The 22,686-nt window shown below is 46.0% G+C and overlaps 1 protein-coding gene across 1 annotated transcript in view; it reads right to left on the bottom strand.

Annotated features, from left to right (window-relative positions):
* The window catches only part of LOC128441824 (nucleolar protein 4), a 52,818-nt gene that overhangs the window by 260 nt on the left and 29,872 nt on the right, over positions 1 to 22,686 (bottom strand). Inside the window, exon 4 of the mRNA XM_053423930.1 lies at positions 20,469 to 20,572. Coding sequence (XP_053279905.1) covers positions 20,469 to 20,572 — 104 coding nt within the window. The remainder of the gene's footprint in view (positions 1 to 20,468; positions 20,573 to 22,686) is intronic.

Here is a 22,686-nt window from a genome sequence, read left to right as displayed (position 1 = left end):
ATGAAATAAAACCAATATCTTCTTATACTTGAGGAATTTAACCTACATTTGATCCTCAGGCACATTTTAAGGTCTCTGAACCAATACCTACGTCTGGTCTATTCTTCATGATTTAATGAGCATTCATTAATACATCAACTCTAATACAGATTGTAGTGAAGAGAGCATTAAAATAAATATTGAGAATCCTTATTCAACACATGTGATTTGGTCATTTTTGTGTGTTTTCGTGCTCTGGCTCTTTAATAGTTTGACTTTATTCCATTTATTCAGTATTTATTCTGCACTTGGCTGTGATGCCTGAATTTCTGATCCGATCACATTCAACAACTTCTACAACAACAAGATTGTGTTAAATTGGTTTGTGTTCACGTGAAGTGAAGGAGTTGACCCTGTGCTCAGAGGCCTCACTGCAGTGAATCTAAGTGTTGACATCATGAGAACAGTGTGAAGATGATGTCAGAGGAAGTTTGAAATGATACACGGTTCCTCTGTGTCTCAGATCCTCAGACCTCATCAACACTTCAACACAAACACAACAAACCACCAGGTCTCAGATCAGTTCCTGGGCAGCAGAAGCTCTAAATCAATGGAGACACATTTCCACTGCTCTGTGTAAATCCTTCTAAAATCAGATCAGCCTCGTCCACAGGAATGAATCTGTGTTTTAATCCGTTTGTAATCTCTTTATTTACACGCTCTGTCAGTGTGAGCATCCACTGAGCAGTTTGACCCAAACACCAGAGGGAACACAACACAAATCAAACACAACACGCCGCTCGGTGGGCAGCACCTGCAGGCCACGCCGGCAGCAGCCACATCACACGCTCGATTCCCTCTCAGCTCCACCCGCTCGTCCTCCATCCCAAAATATACACCATCGAAAACTGCATCTGCCAGAGGGGCTGATGGGAACTGACAGAGTTCAGTTCAAAACACCAAGTGTCCTGAAACAGATCGTGAGGAAGGGAGGAGGGAGGGAGGGAAGGAAGGAAGGAAGAGAGACAGGGAGGGAGGAGGGAGGGAGGAGGGAAGGAGGGAGGGAGGGAGGGAGGAGGGATGGAAGAGAGACAGGGAGGGAGGAGGGAAGGAAGGAAGGAAGGAAGGAAGAGAGACAGGGAGGGAGGAGGGAGGGAGGGAGGGAGGGAGGGAGGAGGGAAGGAAGGAAGAAAGGAAGGAAGGAATGAAGGGAGGGAGGGAGGGAAGGGGGGAGGGAAGGAAGGAAGGAAGGGGAAGGAAGGAAGGAGTGACAGAAGAAGGGAGGAAGGAAGGAAGGAAGGAAGGACTTGAGACCTGGGACCTGGTACCTGGGACCTGAGACCTGGGACCTGAGACCTGAGACCTGGGACCTGGGACCCGGGACCCGAGACCTGGGACCTGAGACCTTGGACCTGGTACCTGGGACCTGAGACCTGGGACCTGGGACCCGGGACCCGAGACCTGGGACCCGGGACCTGAGACCTGGGACCTGGGACCTGGGACCTTGGACCTGGGACCTTGGACCTGGGACATGGGACCTGAGACCCAGGACCTGAGACCTGGGACCTGAGACCTGGGACCTGGGACCTGGGACCTTGGACCTGAGACCGACCCACCTCACTCCAGATGTTTGAGTTCATAAACCACTGTCAGATGACGGGAGGAGATTTGACTGATGTGAAAGTTGCTCTTTAAAACTCTGTGTTTGCTTTCACTGCTCAATCCAATGGGAAAGAGGAACACTGCAGTAGATCCCCATTTAAAGAGAAAACACACACACACACACACTAAGACACACACACACACACTAAGACATACAGACACACACAGAGTCCATGTGGCAGCACTGACCCACATCTGTCTATTAAAGCAGGTTCTCAGAGGAGGAGTTTCCCCGAGCTCGTCACACTGGATTAGACTCCTCACTGCAACCAGGCAGCCCGCCAGTGAGTCTACACACACACACACACACACACACATACACACTCACACACACACAAACACACTCACACACATACACTAACACACACACACACACACACACACACACACAAAAACACACACACACACTAACAATAACTGGAGGCCTCAGCGTAGTTCTGGAAACGGCTGAGCTGCGTCATTAGTGTGTTTGTGTGTGTGTGTGTGTGTGTGTGTGTGTGAGGCAGAAATGAGTGTGGACTGCACACCACAATTTTAGTTATTTTCCAAAACAGACAATCTGATGATGCGACACACACATGATGCACACGTGTGCTCGGAGACGAAGCTGTAAACAAAGATGGCCGACAGAAGTCCAGGGTCTTGATGGAACAGAACTTTCTCACAGATGATTTGTGGATTTGAAGAATCGTGATCTGCAGCTGAACTTCACTGTGATCAGTGGAACCTGAGATCAGTTGTGACCCGGTTCATGTTTGTGGTTTTATCACAACAGTTAAAATCTGAATCACTGACAAACAACCTCAACACACAGACGTTACAAACTAAACATGATGCAAACAATACATCACATGTTCTCATTTTCAATAACCGTATAATCAGTGGTTCCTCCTCTGTGTTGAGGAGCAGATGATTCCTATGAGATGATATCTGATGTTCAATCTGTGAGTAGATGATAAGATGAGGAATCTTCTCTTGGAGCTGAACAGCTGTGACTCACTCAGTTTTTTCAGATTTACATGAAAGAACGAGAACATATCTAGCACTTTAATAAATGGTTCTTATACGACTGAATGTGAAAGTCTGTCCTCAGGCTTCATCCACATTAACACAGAACACCTCCTCCTCCATGCAGGAGAATCATCTGGTGGTAATCGCTGAGGAGGCGGAGGGAGCTGGGGATCAGTCTGCTGACCTGAGAGCAGCTGTTCAAATCCTCCATCTATATGACTGTGAAATGGATTTATAGACTTTCTACTGATCTTCATAGTTTCTATCATCTTCATTGTTATTACAGCTTTTAAAACACATTCATGTTTTATTTGTCACTGACTTTCAACAACTTGTATTAAAGGAGCTGCAATGGTGCTGACCTCTGACCTTTGACCTCTGACCTGGACTCGTTCCAGAGGTTGTTGACCATGTGATGACTCTTCAACAGTCAAACTGAATCATCTCCTCATTCACCCCCAAACCACAGTCTGACAGCGATGAAGAGGAGGATGATGATGATGACTGCGGTGAAGATTATGAGAGGTGCAAAGAAGTTAAGTGCAACCGAGATGAATAATTAACTGCCACTTTTCTCTATGGTCTATTTTTACCAGAGTGGAGGTGAGAGGAGCAACGGATGTTACAACTTTCATCAAAGAACAAAAGAGAAGCTTGTTCCAACATAACAACAGAACCCGAGAGGACGAAGAGGAGGAGGAGGAGGAGGAGGAGGAGGAGGGGGGAGGTGAGGAGGAGGACTGCACGACGAAGACACCACAACAAATGTGTGATGTGTGTGTCTCTGATGCCAGGGGGCAGATGGTGGAGGGGAACAGAGGAGGAGCTACAAGGGGACAAGAGGAAGAAGAGAAAATGATGAAGAGGCAGAAGGGGAGAGGCTGCCGAGAGAAAGAAAGTGAAGAAGGAGGAATAAAGCAGATTCACTCAAACTAACATGAGATCACATCTGCTGACTCAATACATGTTGTGTCCAACTGTGTGTGTCTGTGTGTGTGTGTGTGTGTCTGTGTGAGTGTGTGTCTGTGTCTCCAGAACAGAGCAGCCGGATCTGGTTCCATAGCATTGCTAAGCTAATCAGGTTAGCCACTGGACAGACATAAGAAAGCATCTCTCTCTCTCTCTCTCTCTCTCTCTCTCTCTCTCTCTCTCTCTCTCTCTCTCTCTCTCTCTCTCTCTCTCTCTCTCTCTCTCTCTCTCTGTCCCCCCCATAGCTGAAATGATATGTCAATAAGTATCTTAGTCTCTGGACAGAAGAGAAACTAATTATTTGATCAATCACTAACACATGTAGAGAATCTGCTGAAAACAAACTAACACAAAAACCAACATCGTGGTGTTTTCATCGACAGGATGAAAACACAACATCCACACACACACACACACACACACACACACACACACACACACACCAAGTTATCTACGATGTGTAACTGAGTCTCTGACAGAATATAAATATATCATATGAAGTTGAGGCTTCTCAAGAGTTTCCTGAAGACCACGGACGTCCTGAGCTGTTTGAACAACCAGCCCAGGAGGCAGTGCCAGTGTGTGTGTGTGTGTGTGTGTGTGTGTGTGTGTGTGTGTGTCTGTCAGACAGGGGAAGATGGGGACGGTTTAGAGGTTTATATATAAATAAATGTCTCGACGAAGAGACGTCACAAACTGTCGATTCTACGTGAACATCGACCCTGAAGGGTTTCAAACACTAGGTGGCGCAATGAGTCATGTTCAACACATGAATGTAGATCTTTGTATAAATCTGTCAAATGTGATGTTAAACATTAAATGTAGAGCAGACATATCGTTTGAATCAAGTGTTGAATCAGGTTTGATGTGATTTTGTCTTTTCCTAAGAAGGACGTTGTGTCTCCAGCAGGACGTTGTGTCTCCAGCAGGACGTTGTGTCTCCAGCAGGACGTTGTGTCTCCAGCAGGACGTTGTGTCTCCAGCAGGACGTTGTGTCTCCAGCAGGACGTTGTGTCTCCAGCAGGACGAGGGACTCAGAGACGCTCCCTCAGAGGGACACTGTCTCTGCAGATGTTGTGGACGAGTCTCTTTGTTCTCTTTGTCTTCCAGGCGCTGGTGCTGCCGGTGCAGAGCCGGACCCCGAAGCTGCAGGGCTGTCAAATTGGCATCTTTCCACCTCCCCCCCTCCCCCCCCCATCCCACCTCCTCATTTATCTCCCTTTATTCCTGCCTACCTTCCCCCTGCTGCACCCCCACCCCCTTACCCTGCTGCACCCCCACCCCCTCACCCTGCTGCACCCCCACCCCCTCGTCCTGCCAACTCCGTCTCTCGCTGCCCTCTCCTCATCATCTGCCCCCTCCTCCCCCTCCCGCCCCTGGTCCTAACTCCTCCCCCACAGTTGCTGTCGTCCAGCTCCACCCACTGAAGGCTCTGCAGTCATCTCAGATCTTCTTCACCCGTCAGAAGCACCGACCTCTTCCTCCTCCTCTTCCTCTTCCTCCTCCTCTTCCTCCTCCTCTTCCTCCTCCTCTTCCTTTCTCTGTCTCGTCTGAAACTGATCCAGTACTATATATAATATAATAACTTTCATTATAATGATGTTGATTTGATGGAATTCTGGATCTTTGAAACAGGAACCGACACGACTGGAGCAGCTGGCCCCTTCATCATCCTCATCATCATCCTCATCATCATCATCATCCTCATCATCATCGTCATCATCATCGTCATCACCTTCATCATCATCATCAACTTCATCATCATCATCGTAGCACTTGTCAGTCAGTGTACGTTCATGTGTTTTGGGGGCGGGGCTATGAGAGAGGGCCAATGGGATCGGGTGGAATGTGTCAATAGACTAACTAACTAACTAACCATCTAACTAACTAACTAACTAACTAACTAACTAACTAACCATCAGAGCTACCTGCTCTTTCTGTAGGTTTCACTCTGCCGTGATGCGACAGACACAGAGTCACTGGTTGACCAGTATAATCAGCATCGTCCAATCATAATCATCACAGAGCCGAACCAACGACAGACGTCTCCACCCTCTGCTCAGTTTGTGTTAAAGAGACCCCCCCCCCCCCCCCCACCCCCCAACCACCACCACCACCACCACCAGCGGTGATTCACCATCAGACGATGAAGAAAATCTGTGTGTTCCATCATCAGTTCCTCTTGATAGAGGATTTTAGCCTTGTCGCCCACGATTCACACCCCTGGCGTCTCCGATAAAACACACACACACACACGCAGACACACACACACACCCACCCACCCACCCACACACATCCATTATGATGCCTTTCTATTAAAATGCAGCATTCTAAGTGACTCATCCGTGTGGCCACACAAATTGAATATCAGGTGGTGAGTCGCTGTTCGGTCGTGATCATCACATGGCAGCACAGAGGCCTCCTGCTGTGAGGCTGCAGCAGGAAGCATATGATGAGCCTCAACACTTCACAGCTACAGAGCGGCAGCACGCCGGCAGTGACAGGAGCCATGTTGGAAACGCATCAGGCTGACCTGCACCTCATCACGCCACAGGAGGAAGTTAAGACACTAACTTCCTGTCAGTCAACACGACAGCCGCTCAGTATTCAGTCCAACGACTTCCCTCTGATTGCATCCATCTCTCACTGAGATCGATGAGGGCTGGAGGGGAGAGAGGATCATTTCTGAACTGAGAGGGAGAGGTGAAGATATTGATAAGAGGCGAGCACACACACACACACACACACACACACACACACACACACACACACACACACACACACACACACACACAGGGAGACAAACACACATGCTTGCTGTGAGGATTAACAGGGCGCAGGCCGAGGAGCTCCACTGCAGAATATTGATTGCTGAGAAAACCAGCCATGAGGAGGAGGTGTGTGAGAGCGAGTGTGTGTGTGTGTGTGTGTGTGTGTGTGTGTGTGCGTGTGTGTGTGTGTGTGTGTGTGTGTGTGAGAGTGAGTGTGTGTCTGTGTCTTTGTCTATGTCTGCGTCTTTAAAAAGAGTGGTGGGGGGTGGGTTGGGGTACCACCACTGAAACACCCATTAATAACACTAAATGCAGCCCATCGCTAACGTGCAAAGACAATGAACCAGTCGGTGACTCCACAGAGACCAGGAGACAAAAGGGTGTCTGCAGACCGACAGACAGAAGGACAGACAGACAGAAAGATGGACAGAGGGTGTGTGTCAGTGGTCCTGTTATAAAAAGCCATGTTCACTGTACAGAGGATCAATACACTGCCACTGACCTTCATTGAGCAGAGACACAGAGATGGAGAGAGATCACCATCACCGCTGGTCACATGACAGGAGGAGTTTTAGAAGCACTTCCTGTTTCAAGCATGGACAGAGCATGTTGTCTAGTTTCAGCTGTTTGTGTGTTTGTGCGTGATCACGCTGATGTGTGTTGTGATGTTGTTTGTGAGTCTCTGGCTTCTACAGAGACACAACTCTACTCTCCTAAAAACGTCAAGTGTAAAAATATCTGAAAGCGAACGGAACGAAAACAAACTCACTGAGATGAAGAAGTGAAAAGTGGAACGTGATTAACTGTGAGTTAGTGTTGTTAAACTGAATCTGCTCCATAAAGAGGCAGCTGAGGAAACCTGTGACCCCGGTGCAGAGTCAACTAACGCCCCGGAGACAGGTCAGGTGAGCAGAGCGTCCACTCGCTGTGATGCCGCTCTGCAGGTAGAGCAACACGTCGGTCAGAGAGAAACTCCACATGTGGATGAAAGCTCTTCTAGGAGAAAGAGACGAAGGCGTCGGTGGAACCTGAACACACAATCTGAGATAAGGACATTCCAGTGGAGTTCATTCCAACACTGAACCTGAAAATACAGAGCGGTCTCTGCTAATCATTGACTCACACAGGGAGTGGGAACTGTTGTAAAGTGTTAAATCAACAAGTTTCTACTCCACAGAACCAGTGGACGGCTGGAGTCGACAAAACCTGAATCAACTGATTCCCGGAGCTCGAGGACACAAACCTCAGTCAGTGGATCAGTCGGTCGTTCCCTCGGTCGCTCTGTGAGTCTGTCGGTCGCTCTGTCTTTCCCCAGCAGCCAGTAGGGGCATGGATACTGGAGATTACTGGAGTGTCCAACACTGAGCCACACTTAATCCAGTCAGTCACAAATCTGCCCCCAGCAGGACGATTAACCCCTTTCCCCTGCAGGACGCAATCCTGGGCAACACAGGCCGGATTAATCCAGGAAAAGGTCACTGCTGGACCCGGCTTGTGTCCCCCTGCACACACATACACAACACAACCGAGCTGCAGTCAGTCTGCACAACCTGGAGCGTCACACACCAGAGGTCAACATCTGCACCCAAACACTGAGCTACACTTCAAACTGTGTTCAGAAGGCTTTTATATTTATGTTAAAAACCAAATTGAATGTGAGCAGAAAAATAAACTACGCAACATTTCAAGATATTATATTTAAAATGTTCCAAACCAGAGTCCGAAGAGAAAGAAAAGACATTAGAAGAGTATTTCTTTCCCAAAATGCAGCTTGAACACTTCAACACCCAGAATGCACCAGGCTTGTCTCCCACTGGACGGGATCGACTGGTGGTTCAGGTCCTGTTAGTTCTACTGGAAAACGATTTCCAGTCATTACTATGGATCATTACAATATCCATAGTATATGAAGATGCTGATAACGGATAATGAATCTCAGTCTCAGTCAGAACATCACAAATCTATTACCAGGAATTATCCAAATTAATATTTGACCCATCTGGAAAAGTGAATTAATTTTTGTCTTTGATTTCACAGCTCTGACTTCCAGACTGGGAGGTTTAAACTGGTTGAGTCGTCCATCTCGACTCAGCTCCATCATGACCAGGGCCGGCTCATCAGTTCAGACTGAAGTCATCAGAGAGGAGAGAGAGACTGGCCCGGAGGAGGAGGAGCTGGAGGAGGTGAGGGCTTCAGGGAGGGAAGGAGCTGAGGAGGAGCTGAGGAGCAGCTGAGGAGCAGCTGAGGAGCAGCAGAGGAGCAGCAGAGGAGAAGCAGAGGAGCAGCAGAGGAGCAGCAGAGGAGCAGCTGAGGAGCAGCTGAGGAGCAGCGGAGGAGCAGGAGTTCAGCTCCGGCTTCATTATAGAGCTGATCTCTGCAGGGACGCTCTGGTTCCAGTGGTTGAGCAGTGAGCACACAGCAGCACAGCCGCCGGGCAGCACTGGTCCTAATGGAAACGCTTCCTGTGGAACCTACTAGAATTACAGACACAGTACTTTTATACTGGGAGCTTACAGTGCCTCTGCTGGTGGGAGGTAAGCCGACACTTCCAGAGGCCCGGCACCAACACGTCACGATGCTGCTCCTGCACTGAACCCAGTTCTGATGGTCTTTAGTCTCGGTTCCTGTTACTGGTGTAAACGTTCAGACTCGTTCACACACTGGTTTGGTTCTGAGCTTCAGACTCTTCAGGTCAGTCTGAACATCAGGTGTGAAAGGTTCCTCAGAGCAGGAGAGGAGTTCAGGTTCCCTCCACGTGCGCCTGACGCTTCAGCTTCTCTTGAGCTTCTCTTAAACACACGTGATGAAACGTGGACGAGAGGAGCTCAACCTGCAGGAGGAGTAAACCCCAGGGAGCTGTGAGGAGGTGCTTAACGAAGGGGAACAGAGAGAAACACCAAACAGCTGGAGGAGTCTTCACTGTGAGCAGCAGGTGACCTGGAGGTGACTCGTGGGTGGAGCTCCATGAAACATTCAAGAAAACGCCGGGAATATTCTAAATATGAGATTGTGACTTCACTGCAGTGGATTGTCTCCTGGTTGATCTCCTGCTGCGTGAGTGTGTTTACATCACGAACACCGAGCCGCCATCTTCCAGGTTCCAGTGTCAAGGCCGGGGAACGACTCACTGCCTCAGGCCAGACTAATCAAACACAGACTGAGCTCATCAAGCACCGAGCGGATCAGACCGAGGCAGACGAGCGCCGACGTTCACAACAAAGAGCGACTGAACACGAGATCCAATCAAATGTCATCGTGTCACGACCACGAGCAACTGAACACATAATGATGATCCTCAGTGACCTGCAGTGAAGAACTTCCTCCTAAGAACCACGTTTCATCAGGGACAGATTCACACAAAACTTGGAAGTCCAGACTAAATTTTGCCCTCGATCACGACAGAGAGGCTCTTCCATTCTAAGCAGGAAAAAATAAGACAAAATAACAAACGTTCCTTTTTCAGTGTTTGTTCGTCTTAGTTTATATCTTTGTAAATGTGTTTCTGTCTTATTTTGTTTCATTGGTTTGACACAAAGAAAAGAAAAGACGTAACCTTAATAATGATATTACAGCCACAGGCGTCAGTGTCTGACCCTCATGACCTCGACCAACACAACACAACAGGCAGAGATGAGGTTGAGACTGACAACAAGAAACCACAAGAAACAACAAGAACCAACAAGAACCAACAAGAAACCACAAGAAACCACAAGAAACCACAAGGAACAACAAGAAACCACAAGAAACAACAAGAACCAACAAGAAACCACAAGAAACCACAAGAAACAACAAGAAACCACAAGGAACCACAAGGAACAACAAGAAACAACAAGGAACCACAAGGAACAACAAGGAACAACAAGGAACCACAAGGAACAACAAGAAACAACAAGAAACCACAAGAAACCACAAGAACCAACAAGAAACCACAAGAAACCACAAGAAACCACAAGGAACCACAAGGAACTACAAGGAACAACAAGAAACAACAAGAAACCACAAGAAACCACAAGAACCAACAAGAAACCACAAGAAACCACAAGAAACCACAAGGAACCACAAGAAACCACAAGGAACAACAAGAAACCACAAGGAACCACAAGGAACAACAAGAAACAACAAGGAACCACAAGGAACAACAAGGAACAACAAGGAACCACAAGGAACAACAAGAAACCACAAGAAACCACAAGAAACCACAAGAAACCACAAGAAACCACAAGAACCAACAAGAAACAACAAGAAACCACAAGGAACAACAAGAAACCACAAGAAACAACAAGAACCAACAAGAAACCACAAGAAACCACAAGGAACAACAAGAAACCACAAGGAACCACAAGGAACAACAAGAAACAACAAGGAACCACAAGGAACAACAAGGAACCACAAGGAACAACAAGAAACAACAAGAAACCACAAGAAACCACAAGAACCAACAAGAAACAACAAGGAACCACAAGAAACAACAAGAAACAACAAGAAACAACAAGAAACAACAAGAAACCACAAGGAACAACAAGAAACCACAAGAAACAACAAGAAACAAAAAGAAACAACAAGAAACAACAAGAAACCACAAGGAACCACAAGAAACAACAAGAAACAACAAGAAACAACAAGAAACCACAAGGAACAACAAGAAACCACAAGGAACAACAAGAAACAACAAGAAACAACAAGAAACAACAAGAAACCACAAGAAACCACAAGAAACCACAAGGAACAACAAGAAACCACAAGGAACAACAAGGAACAACAAGGAACCACAAGAAACAACAAGAAACAACAAGGAACAACAAGAAACCACAAGAAACAACAAGAAACAACAAGAAACCACAAGAAACAACAAGGAACAACAAGAAACCACAAGAAACAACAAGAAACAACAAGAAACCACAAGAAACAACAAGAAACAACAAGAAACCACAAGAAACAACAAGAAACAACAAGAAACAACAAGAAACCACAAGAAACAACAAGAAACAACAAGGAACAACAAGAAACCACAAGAAACAACAAGAAACAACAAGAAACCACAAGAAACAACAAGAAACAACAAGAAACCACAAGGAACCACAAGGAACAACAAGAAACAACAAGAAACAACAAGAAACAACAAGGAACAACAAGAAACCACAAGAAACAACAAGAAACAACAAGAAACCACAAGAAACCACAAGAAACAACAAGAAACCACAAGAAACCACAAGAAACCACAAGGAACAACAAGAAACAACAAGAAACAACAAGAAACAACAAGGAACCACAAGAAACAACAAGAAACAACAAGAAACCACAAGAAACAACAAGAAACAACAAGAAACCACAAGGAACCACAAGGAACAACAAGAAACAACAAGAAACAACAAGAAACAACAAGGAACAACAAGAAACCACAAGAAACAACAAGAAACAACAAGAAACAACAAGAAACCACAAGAAACAACAAGAAACCACAAGAAACCACAAGAAACCACAAGGAACAACAAGAAACAACAAGAAACAACAAGAAACAACAAGAAACAACAAGAAACAACAAGAAACCGTGTAAGGGTTAGGGTTAGGGTCAGGAGAGAGCATTTGTGTCATTGTTTACTAAAGTCTCCGTTTCCACAAGTCTCTGGAGCAGAGTGGAGGTCCACTGTGAACGAGGACTCTTTTAAAAACATCTCAGTGTGGACGAGGCCTGAAACTCCAGAAGTAGAGGGACCCAACCCAGGATGGAGGAGGAGGAGGAGGAGGAGGAGGAGGAAGGGGATTAGCCTCCCGGCCCTCCTGCTGAGCTCCTGGCCGGGTAAGGAGAACCCTGGAGTTATTTTGGACTCAGAGGAGGAGCTCAGCTGGTCCTCACTGAGGGACTTATCCTGGAAGAGGCTCCGTCCTCCTGAACCTGGCAGAGGGCTGAGGCTGGGGGGGGGGGGGGGCACCTTAACCCCGGAGAGGCCCTGACACCATCAGGGTGAGGCCTGATGACCTTTCACCCTTCGTCCATCTTCATCTAAAGTCTCTGGGTCCAAACAGAAGAGATGAGATCTGCCTCAGAGGAAACAGGTTGTAGAGCGACTGACAGCTTCACAGAGCGACTGACAGCTTCACAGAGCGACTGACAGCTTCACAGAGCGACTGACAGTTTCACAGAGCGACTGACAGCTTCACAGAGCGACTGACAGCTTCACAGAGCGACTGACAGTTTCACAGAGCGACTGACAGCTTCACAGAGCGACTGACAGTTTCACAGAGCGACTGACAGCTTCACAGAGCGACTGACAGCTTCACAGAGCGACTGATAGCTTCCAAGGTGACGCTCCCATGGAAACGCTCTCCAGGAACCCTCAACCCTGCTGAAGGGCCTTGAGCAAGGCACTGAACTCCTATCAGCCTCTGGAGGATGGCGACCAAGGAGATGAACAGATGGAGGTTCGATGACGTGACCCTCCACATTCACATGTGAGGCCACTGTTTACACGCCTGGCACACGCCACCGAGTGTTGGTCATACCGCATCACACACACACACACACACAAAGACACACACACACACACACCAGCACAATGTGTGTCTGTCACTGACCCACTCTGCTTCACATTCCTCCAGAAACATGAGGAATATTCATCGACCTCTTCCTGCGTACGGGGGGGTGGGGGGGCGGCTTGTCCACAGGTAGATTCACAGTCAGTGATATCCAGTCAGTTATGTACAGTCAGTGATATACAGTCAATGATATCCAGTCAGTGATATCCAGTCAGTGATATACAGTCAGTTATGTACAGTCAGTGATATACAGTATTATATCCAGTCAGTGATATCCAGTCAGTTATATACAGTCAGTGATATCCAGTGAGTCAGTCAGTGATATCCAGTCAGTTATGTACAGTCAGTTATGTACAGTCAGTGATATACAGTAATATATCCAGTCAGTGATATCCAGTCAGTGATATCCAGTCAGTCAGTCAGTGATATCCAGTCAGTCATATACAGTTAGTTATGTACAGTCAGTTATGTACAGTCAGTGATATCCAGTCAGTGATATCCAGTCAGTGATATCCAGTCAGTTATGTACAGTCAGTGATATCAAGTCAGTTATATCCAGTCAGTTATGTACAGTCAGTTATGTACAGTCAGTGATATACAGTATTATATACAGTCAGTGATATCCAGTCAGTGATATCCAGTCAGTTATATACAGTCAGTTATGTACAGTCAGTTATGTACAGTCAGTGATATACAGTATTATATACAGTCAGTGATATCCAGTCAGTTATATACAGTCAGTTATGTACAGTCAGTTATGTACAGTCAGTGATATACAGTCAGTTATGTATAGCATCAGGATGCAGATGCAGAAATCATCTTCCTACCTTCACTGGTGTGAGATAACAAACATGAACGTTCTTCCTCTTCTGCTTCTTCCTCCTCTCCTTCCTTCCTATTCTTCTTCTGCTTCCTCTTCCTCTTCTTCTTCCTCCTCTTCTTCTGTCCTTTGTGGATTGAACAGTTCCTGTATCCGCCCTCACTTCACGTTTTCATCCCCTCATCCTTCATTTCTAATGAGACGTAATGAGTCAGGACCCTGAGCGCGCACAGAGGGAGTGAGAGCGCGCAGCAGGATCCTCCGTGTGGCAACCAGAGGGGCGGGGCCACGGCTGGTGACGTCACAGCGAGGGGGGGCGGGAGGAAAGAGAGAAGGAGGGCGAGAGACAGGGGGGAGATGGACAGATCCATTCATCCATTCATCATCGTCTCTCAAACTTTAAAAAATTTTAAATGAGCCTAAATAAAGAAATAAAATATAAAATCGTTCGGTGACTTTTATTAAATAAGTTTTAAAGAAGGATAATTAATTAATTAGGATAAAGAATCTCAGCCATTGATAAATAAAGTCTGTTCAGTTTTTCTTTCTTTGGTTGAGCCAATCAGATCGAAGCGATATGCTTTTAATTCATAAAACAATAAGTCATTGTTATTCTTATTCCTGCTCTGATGTGTGATTCCTTTCAACTTGTAAAGCATCAGTGTTTTCAAGGGAGGAATATAAATACAGTTTATTATTCTTATTCTTTTTCTTCTTTGTATATTATCAAAATCTTATCAATGTTCAAACCACAAACTAGAACCTGCACAAATTTAATTTGATGATAAAACAATGGAATTTATTCTCAACTCAAATCGAATGTGAAGTGTTGATAAAAGAATAAAGAGGAAGAATCAGATGTGAACAGGAAGTGGATCTGGTCAGAGCCTCAGATCGAGCCCTGCACATCCTGCACATCGTCTCACACTAATATTCACAGTGAAATGAATGTGTCACAGTTTTTATACGTTTCAGGTGGAAAAGTTAATCACATGGAAGGAAAAATACAAAAATGAAGCATTAATTAAACTCAAATCTAAATAATGGGAGACGATAGGATGAGATTCAGATGAAATATACAAAGTGTATTAAAGCTTCTTTCAGCTGCTGGGATTTATTTCATGGACGAGCCGACGAATCAGTTACACACGTTTCATACAGCCCTCAAACGCACGCACGCACACACACACACACACACACACACACGCACGCACGCACGCACGCACGCACGCGCACGCACACACACACACACACACACACACACACACACACACAGATACACTGATCACACACAGACACATATTTAAAAACACAGCAGCCACAATAAATAATCATGTAGCTGCTGCTAAGAGCGTGTGTGCGTGTGTGGATGTGTGTGTTTGCGTGTGTGTGCGTGTGTGTGTTTGTGTGTGTGTGTGTGAGGAATCAAACAGTGTGCCCTCTCACATATTTCCATGACAAAGCTGCCACCTACAGGCAAAGCGTGGAACTGCAGAGGTGAACCCTTTAAATTCCATGATGAATCACAGGACCACGTGATCTTCACATTGAAATAAATTATATTAACTTTTCTCTTTTCAGGAAACAAACTCGCGAAAAGGTCTTTTCCAGCATTTGCTGGTCAAATATATGATTTTTGTATTCAGCCTTCTTCTCAAAATTTAGTAATTAGATTAGACCAACCCCCAACCCATCTCCACACACAGACACACACACGCAAACACACACACACACAGACACACACACACACTCTCAAAAATAATGAAATGTCTATCCTCTGGAGGAGGCTGAAATAATGGGCAGAGAAGGGGAGGGAGGGGGGAGGGGGGGCCATAAATGATAATGAACCGCCTCATTCTCCTTTTTTAATTCCTCCTCTTCCTCCTCTTCATCCATCACCTACAATCTTTCTCATTTTCACCCCGGACGAGCACCTCCTCCTCTCTCCCTCCTTCCCTCGGCCACAAAGAGCCACCGCCCTGCCTTCTCTCTCTCCTCCTCCATCCTCCCCCTCTCGTCTCCCACCCCCATTCCTGCCAGGAAGCATCCTGGGTAATTTCCTCCTCTTATTGAATTGGGACGGGGGCGGATGGAGGGAAACATAAAGGGATGGGCAGATGAACGGATGCTTGGGATGAGGGCTAATGGGGACGTGGAAGCAAATATGCATTCTCTCTCTCTCTCTCTCACTCTCTCTCTCTCTCTCACAACACAAACAAGCCTCTGACTTTTTTTCACAGACTGCAGCTTCAACTATACGCACACAAACACACACACACACACACACACACACACACACACACACACACACACACACACACAGTACATATCAGAGTGTTTGGGTGGAGGTGTGCAGATTCTTTGACACTCGGCCCTTTGATCAGACACCTCATTGGTCCACTGAGGGACGGACTCGCTGCTGATTGGCTGAAGGACACGTCCATGAGACAAGGAGCCGACAACAACAGCTTTATTTCTCTTATTTCCTAAGATTGATTATCAGATTATAAGTTACTAACATTTTATTTTCATTGATGATTTATCTGCAAATTAATTTAAAGACGAATGTAAAAAATGTTGTGAAGCCTTCATGACGACTTAATGATCACTTTCCTTTAATTAATACTTAAACTTAGACTGAGCTGAGTGAATCCTCGTGAGTCCCACTGAGACCCTGCTGCTCTGGTCCCAGGTCAGAGAAGCTCCTCCTCAGACTCTGAACCTCATGATCAGTGGAACCTTCAGGATCAATACACAACTTCTGATGAGACTCTGAGGAGACTTTTGAAAACTGGATCACAGAGAGAAAAGTCGAGTTCCAGGTTCTGACTCAACCAGCGACAGCAAACACACAAGAGGAGGAAACCACTTAGAATGTGAATGATAACAACGATGTGTTCAGAGAGAAAAGAGAAAAGAAGAATATGTTGGTTTAATTTCCTATTAACATGAAAACGATATGAAAAATCATGTCAGAATGTCAACGTGAGATAATGAGATTGACACGAGTCGACAAAGAGCCGGAGAACAACCAGAGTCACAGAGGCTGGTGCAGGTGGGAGTGTGTGTGTGTGTGTCTGTGCGTGCAGGGGCGGTTCTGGCTAATTGGAGGCCCTGGGCAAAGAACAATTTTGAGGCCCCCCCCCCCCCCAAAAAAAAATCTATTTTGACTATGTGTGTGTGTATGTGTGTGAGAGAGAGAGAGACAAAGAGAAAGAGAGAGAAAGTGATTAAATAAGTGTGTGTGAAATGGAGACTTGTGTGTGTGAGTGTGTGTGAGAAAGGGAGACATGTGAGTGAGTGAGTTAGTGTTTGTGTCATACTAACCCAGCGGTAGTCAACCTTTAGTATCGAAAGAGCAATTTTGCCCCCTCTTCCCCCAAATTAAATCTGCCTGGAGCCAAACAAATATTTGATTACACAGGTTATAAAGTTATATATATAGTTATACAATATATATAAAAACTATAGTTTGTTGCATTTATTAAATTATAGAACGACAATAAAAAAACTGTTTAACTGCTATTTTAACCTGTTACAAAAAAGGAAAACACCAAACTCTTATGAAGAGGAGAACATAATACATGTGTAGGCCTACTTTGAATTAAATGAAACACAGAACTCATCTCCAGCTTGGTACTTTTCAGCAGATGCTGTGTGCTCGCTCTGGAAATGTCTTTCAACATGACATTTCTTATTGTTTGCTAATTCCTCGCCACATATCAAGCATACAGGTGTATGACAATGTATGGTGAATTGTCATACACCTGCATCGTTGCATCGTTGGCAGTGAAAGCAAATTAATCTGTCCACGCAGAATTAAACTCTCTGTTTACCTCATCTTCCATCCAGTCTGCATCTGAGAGCTCTGGGCTGTCCTTGCCTTTCTTTTCACAAAACTCTTGAATCTCTGCTCTCAGGTCCCATACTGTTTTAAGCACTTTGTCCAGACTGAGCCATCTGACAGCTGTGTGGGAGCCTATGTCCCCATGTTCAGTCTCATGCTCCTCCAACAGTGCAACAAACTGTCTGGGATTCAGCTCTTGCCCTGATAAAGTTAACTAATTTAGTTACAACATCAGTAACATGATTCATTTTTAGCACTGACTTACACAACACCTCCTGATGTATAATACACAGGGTTCATACACATTTTTAACCCATGGATTTCCATGACTTTTCCATGACTTTCAATATCTTTAAACCAACTTTCCATGACCAAACATTTTGTGAGATCTCAGTGTACACATGCAAAAGAGACTAAATTTAGTATTTAAGATAACAATGAGAATTTCAAAGCATACAGTAAACCTTGAATTACGCAAATGAGTGAGACAATAGTTTGATTGACGTCTGTTGTAACATATGGCATGTACTTTTCCATTTGCAGCCAAGCATGGTTAAATCTACACTTCCCTGGCGTAGTGCATTATCTCACCTGCTTCCCCACCGAACATTTCAATTAGTATGAGATAGTATGCCTACTTATATTTTGAGCATATTTCTTTTAAAAGCATTTGAATTAATTAAAACTCAGCGTAAATGAACGACATGAAAATATGAATATAACAAATCTCCATGACTTCTCCAAAACTTTTGGGATTTTTTTTCAAGCACTTTTCCAGGACTGGAAAATAAACATTTAACAATTCCATGACTTTTCCAGGTTTTTCATGACCGATGTCCTCGATCCTTCTCGTTACGTCTCGTCCGTAAGAGTCTCTCCGTGCTTTGTCTCGTAGTGGCGGTTCAAATTGTAATCCTTAAAAACAGCGATCTTTTCTCCACAAACTAAGCACACGGCTTTCCCATTGACTTCAGTAAATAAATACTTAGCAGTCCATGTCTCGTTAAAAACTCTATCTTTCTTCTCTTAACGTGGGCTGACATTTTTGCGGACTTTAGTAACTCAAATCTCTTCTTAACTCCGTTCGCCAACACATCATCCGCTCGCGGCATTCAGGATGTACGTCAGGTAAATGTTAAAAAAAGGGACCTTCAAAATAAAAGAAATGTTGTTGTATTCTCTGCATGAATTTCACTTATTTACATGTGATTCCTAATATTCCGTTGACCTCACGCGGGCCGGTCACAGACAGCCAAAGGGCCGGATGCGGCCCGGGGGCCGTACAATGCCCAGGTCTGCTGTACAGTGTTGTGCGGGCGAGTGTGTGCGTGTGTGTCCCCAGACATCACACACACACACAGGCCCCGGGACTCCGCCCTCTCACATTCGCTCAGAGACACAGAGTGAGATCAGAGCTCGTTCCTGTTAAGCAGCCGGTCAGTGACAAACAAGACACAGTGTTCAAAAACCAAGTTGAAAAGAAAGTACGATGAAGCCTGTCTTGCTATTGGGTTCATATAGAATGAAGGAGGACATGAGGAGTGATTTATTTGAAAAATAAAGAAAAAAATCATAAATAAGACGAGGCCCCCTGGTGGCCGAGGCCCTGGGCAACTGCCCGACTTGCCCAATGGGACGCGCCGCGCCTGTGTGCGTGTGTGTGTGTGAGTGTGTTTGTTAGGGTGTGTGTGTGTGTGTGTGTGAGTGAGTGTGTGTTAGGGTGTGTGTGTGAGTGTGTGTGTTAGGGTGTGTGTGTGTGTGAGGGTGCGTGTGTGTGTGTGTGTGTGTGTGTTTGTTAGGGTGTGTGTGTGTGTGAGTGAGTGTGTGTGTGTGTGTGTGTTAGGGTGTGTGTGTGTGTGTGTGTGAGTGAGTGTGTGTGTTAGGGTGTGTGTGTGAGTGTGTGTGTTAGGGTGTGTGTGTGTGTGAGGGTGCGTGTGTGTGTGTGTGTGTGTGTGTGTAGATAACGATGGGGGAACACAGAGTTGAGCTCGTTCCAATTAAGCCTCAGAGCGTCGAGTTAACGAGCTGAGGAGAGAGAGAACCACTGAAGAGCCAATCTGCTCTGGAATGTCAATATACTGCATCTGTCCAGCACACACACACACACACACACACACACACACACACACACACACACACACACACACACGTAATATGAGTGACAGCGAGAGTGTGATAGTGTCGAGGTGGTACAGGCTGCAGGGAACATAATGAAATGTACCCCCCCCCCCCAACCCCCCGCTGCAGCACCTACCCGAGCCACCACAGAAGAAGAAGAGACGGCTGTTGGTAGCGTTTAGTTCCCCCCCCCCCCCCCCACTCCTTTCTCTCATCCAGATGTTTGAAGCTCTCATGTTTTTCTGGACGTTTCCCTGAACAGGTTGTTTTGTGTTGTCACATGCAGCCGCTCTAGATAGAGCAGGACACCAACATGAGGACAGCGTCTGTCTTTGTCCAGATCGTCTTCGTCTTTCCTCAAGTTTTTATTCTCTTCTTTGAAAAGTAGCAGAAATGAGTTTTAAGTTATTTATACATTCTGTGTCTAGAATATAAAAATACCAGCGTCTCATACTTAATAAGCAGAAGCTGTTTTGTGGAGTGACCCCCCCCCCCCCCCCCCCCGAGCTGCAGCTGAAGCTTCGGCTCATTAACGATATTTAATTGCAGAAGGAGACGAGCTGTGTGGGAGGTTCCTCCTACAGAGACATTAGTGCACCTCCTGGTCTCCTCCTACACACCCGCCACACACACAACCGCCACACACACACACACGCACACACCCGCCACACACACACACACAAACACCCGCCACACACACACACACGCACACACACACGCACACACCCGCCACACACACACACACACACACACGTACCTTGTTGCTCATGTACTGAAGCTTCATCTGCTTCATGTAGGTGGTGGTGAGAGGCATGTTGTAGTCTATCACCTCCGACACCAGAGAGCTCGGCCTGTCGTTCTCTGGAGGAGGAGGAGGAGAAAGAGGAGGAGGAGGAGGAGGAGAAGGAGGAGAGGAAGAGGAGGAGAAGGATGAGGAGGAGAGGAAGAGGAGAGGAGGAGAAAAGGAGAGTAGGAGGGAAGGAGGAAGAGAGGAAGAGGAGGAGGAGGAGGGAAGGAGGAAGAGAGGAAGAGGAGGAGGAGGAGGAGGAGGAGAGGAAGAGAAGAGAAGAGAAGGATGAGAGGAAGAGGAGGAGGAGAGGAAGAGAAGAGGAGAGTAGGAGGGGAGGAGGAAGAGAAGAGAAGAAGAGAAGTGGAGAGTAGGAGGGGAGGAGGAAGAGAGGAAGAGGAGAGGAGAGTAGGAGGGGAGGAGGAAGAGAGGAAGAGGAGGAGGAGGAGGAGAGGAAGAGGAGAGGAGGAGAAAAGGAGAGTAGGAGGGAAGGAGGAAGAGAGGAAGAGGAGGAGGAGGAGGAGGAGAGGAAGAGAGGAGAGGAAGAGGAGGAGGAGGAGAGGAATAGAAGAGAAGAGAAGGAGGAGAGGAAGAGGAGGAGATTTGTCAGTTGAGTAAAGAGGGTAAACAGGGATCTGTGATGGTCAAACACATATTTACAGGACTGGTTTCTATGAGTGTTACTGGTCAGAGACGGTTGAACATGTTCTTCCAGTTTCACGTCACATGTTAGAAACCTCGTCCACACGTCCCCTCGCTCACTGGGAAGCTTCAGGACATTGTCAGTTCGATCCTTCAGCCGCTCAGCAGCACACGCCTGGAACACGCTAACACAACCGACCTTCATCAAACTGAATCCATGATATCTGCTGCAGCTCCTGAACATCTCATCCTCTCCCACACGGGGACAAGACATCTGAACATTGAGATCTGCAGCTTCTCTTGAACCAGAGACGGTTGGTGCTTCTGTCATCGTGTCATGTCTCAGAACGAACACTAGAGGTCCTTCTAGAGCTGGACACACACAAAGAGCAGCAGAGGGAGGTGGTGGTTGTCGTTCAACGCCACAATGAACCACAGCACTTCTTCATTTCCACTTCATCTACTTTACAGCTTTTTATAAAAACACATGATGACTCCAGCCGCACGTCTTTCTATCATTTAACCACCGACCTCGTTAAGGACATGTCTCACGTCTGGAGCGTGTCCAGGACGGACATGACCACGTGGAACAGGATCAATATGTCTTAGCAGAATAGAGAGGGGCGTCATCATTGATCTGTGACTGATGGTCGAGTGCAAGCGAGAGAGATGGAGAGTGTGTGTTTCTCCAGAGGAACGACACTGTGACAACTGAAGTGACACAAAGCTGGTTTCAACCTGAGGCTCCAGAGCTTTCATTCATATTGATTATTAATATTGTAAATATTCTACTGAGAAGAAAACTCCCCATTTACCTTCACACACACACACACACACACACACACACACTCAAACTCACATTAACACACACACAGACACAAACACACACATCAGGATACTTCAGCTCAGACTGAATGTTGTGTCATCACTGGATCACACTCAGAGAGACAGCAGCTAATTGCCTGCTTTCACTGTGGGGGTTCGGCCTCTCCATGACACACACACACACAACAAAAACACACACACTAACACACAGACACAGACAGACACAGACACACACACACACACACACACATAACCTTAGGCCCCTTTATCGCTTTGCAAAAGTGTCTCCCACTAAAGTTCAGCTGTGAATTATTTAATGCAATTAATCAGCTTGGACCAGGGACATGTTTAATTGGCACAGGCAGCTCTGTGTGTGTCTGTGTGCGTGTGTGTGTGTGTGTGTGTGTTTCATTGCTTTGCTTATTACATCTTCTGATTTAATCATTTCTGTTACGTCCAAAGGCAACGTCATATTTACATTTTATAATTTGATGGTCCAAATTGTCCAGAAGCAAACAGGCGAACGATGTGTGATGAAATATTCAAAACACATTTTCGAAATTTGCTAAAGAGAGAAAGACTTCAAACTTCTTCCCCAGGACTCCAAGGAAGGATTTGATTTATTAATATATTCATCCACTTAATTTAGAAATGATCCTGAGTTCTTATCAAAAGAGAGGCGGTGGTCTAGTGGTAGAAACTTGGACTATGGGCAGAGAAG

Source organism: Pleuronectes platessa, chromosome 6 (assembly GCF_947347685.1).
Source record: "Pleuronectes platessa chromosome 6, fPlePla1.1, whole genome shotgun sequence".
Taxonomy (NCBI): Eukaryota; Metazoa; Chordata; class Actinopteri; order Pleuronectiformes; family Pleuronectidae; genus Pleuronectes; species Pleuronectes platessa.
This window is presented reverse-complemented; position numbering and strand designations above follow the sequence as displayed.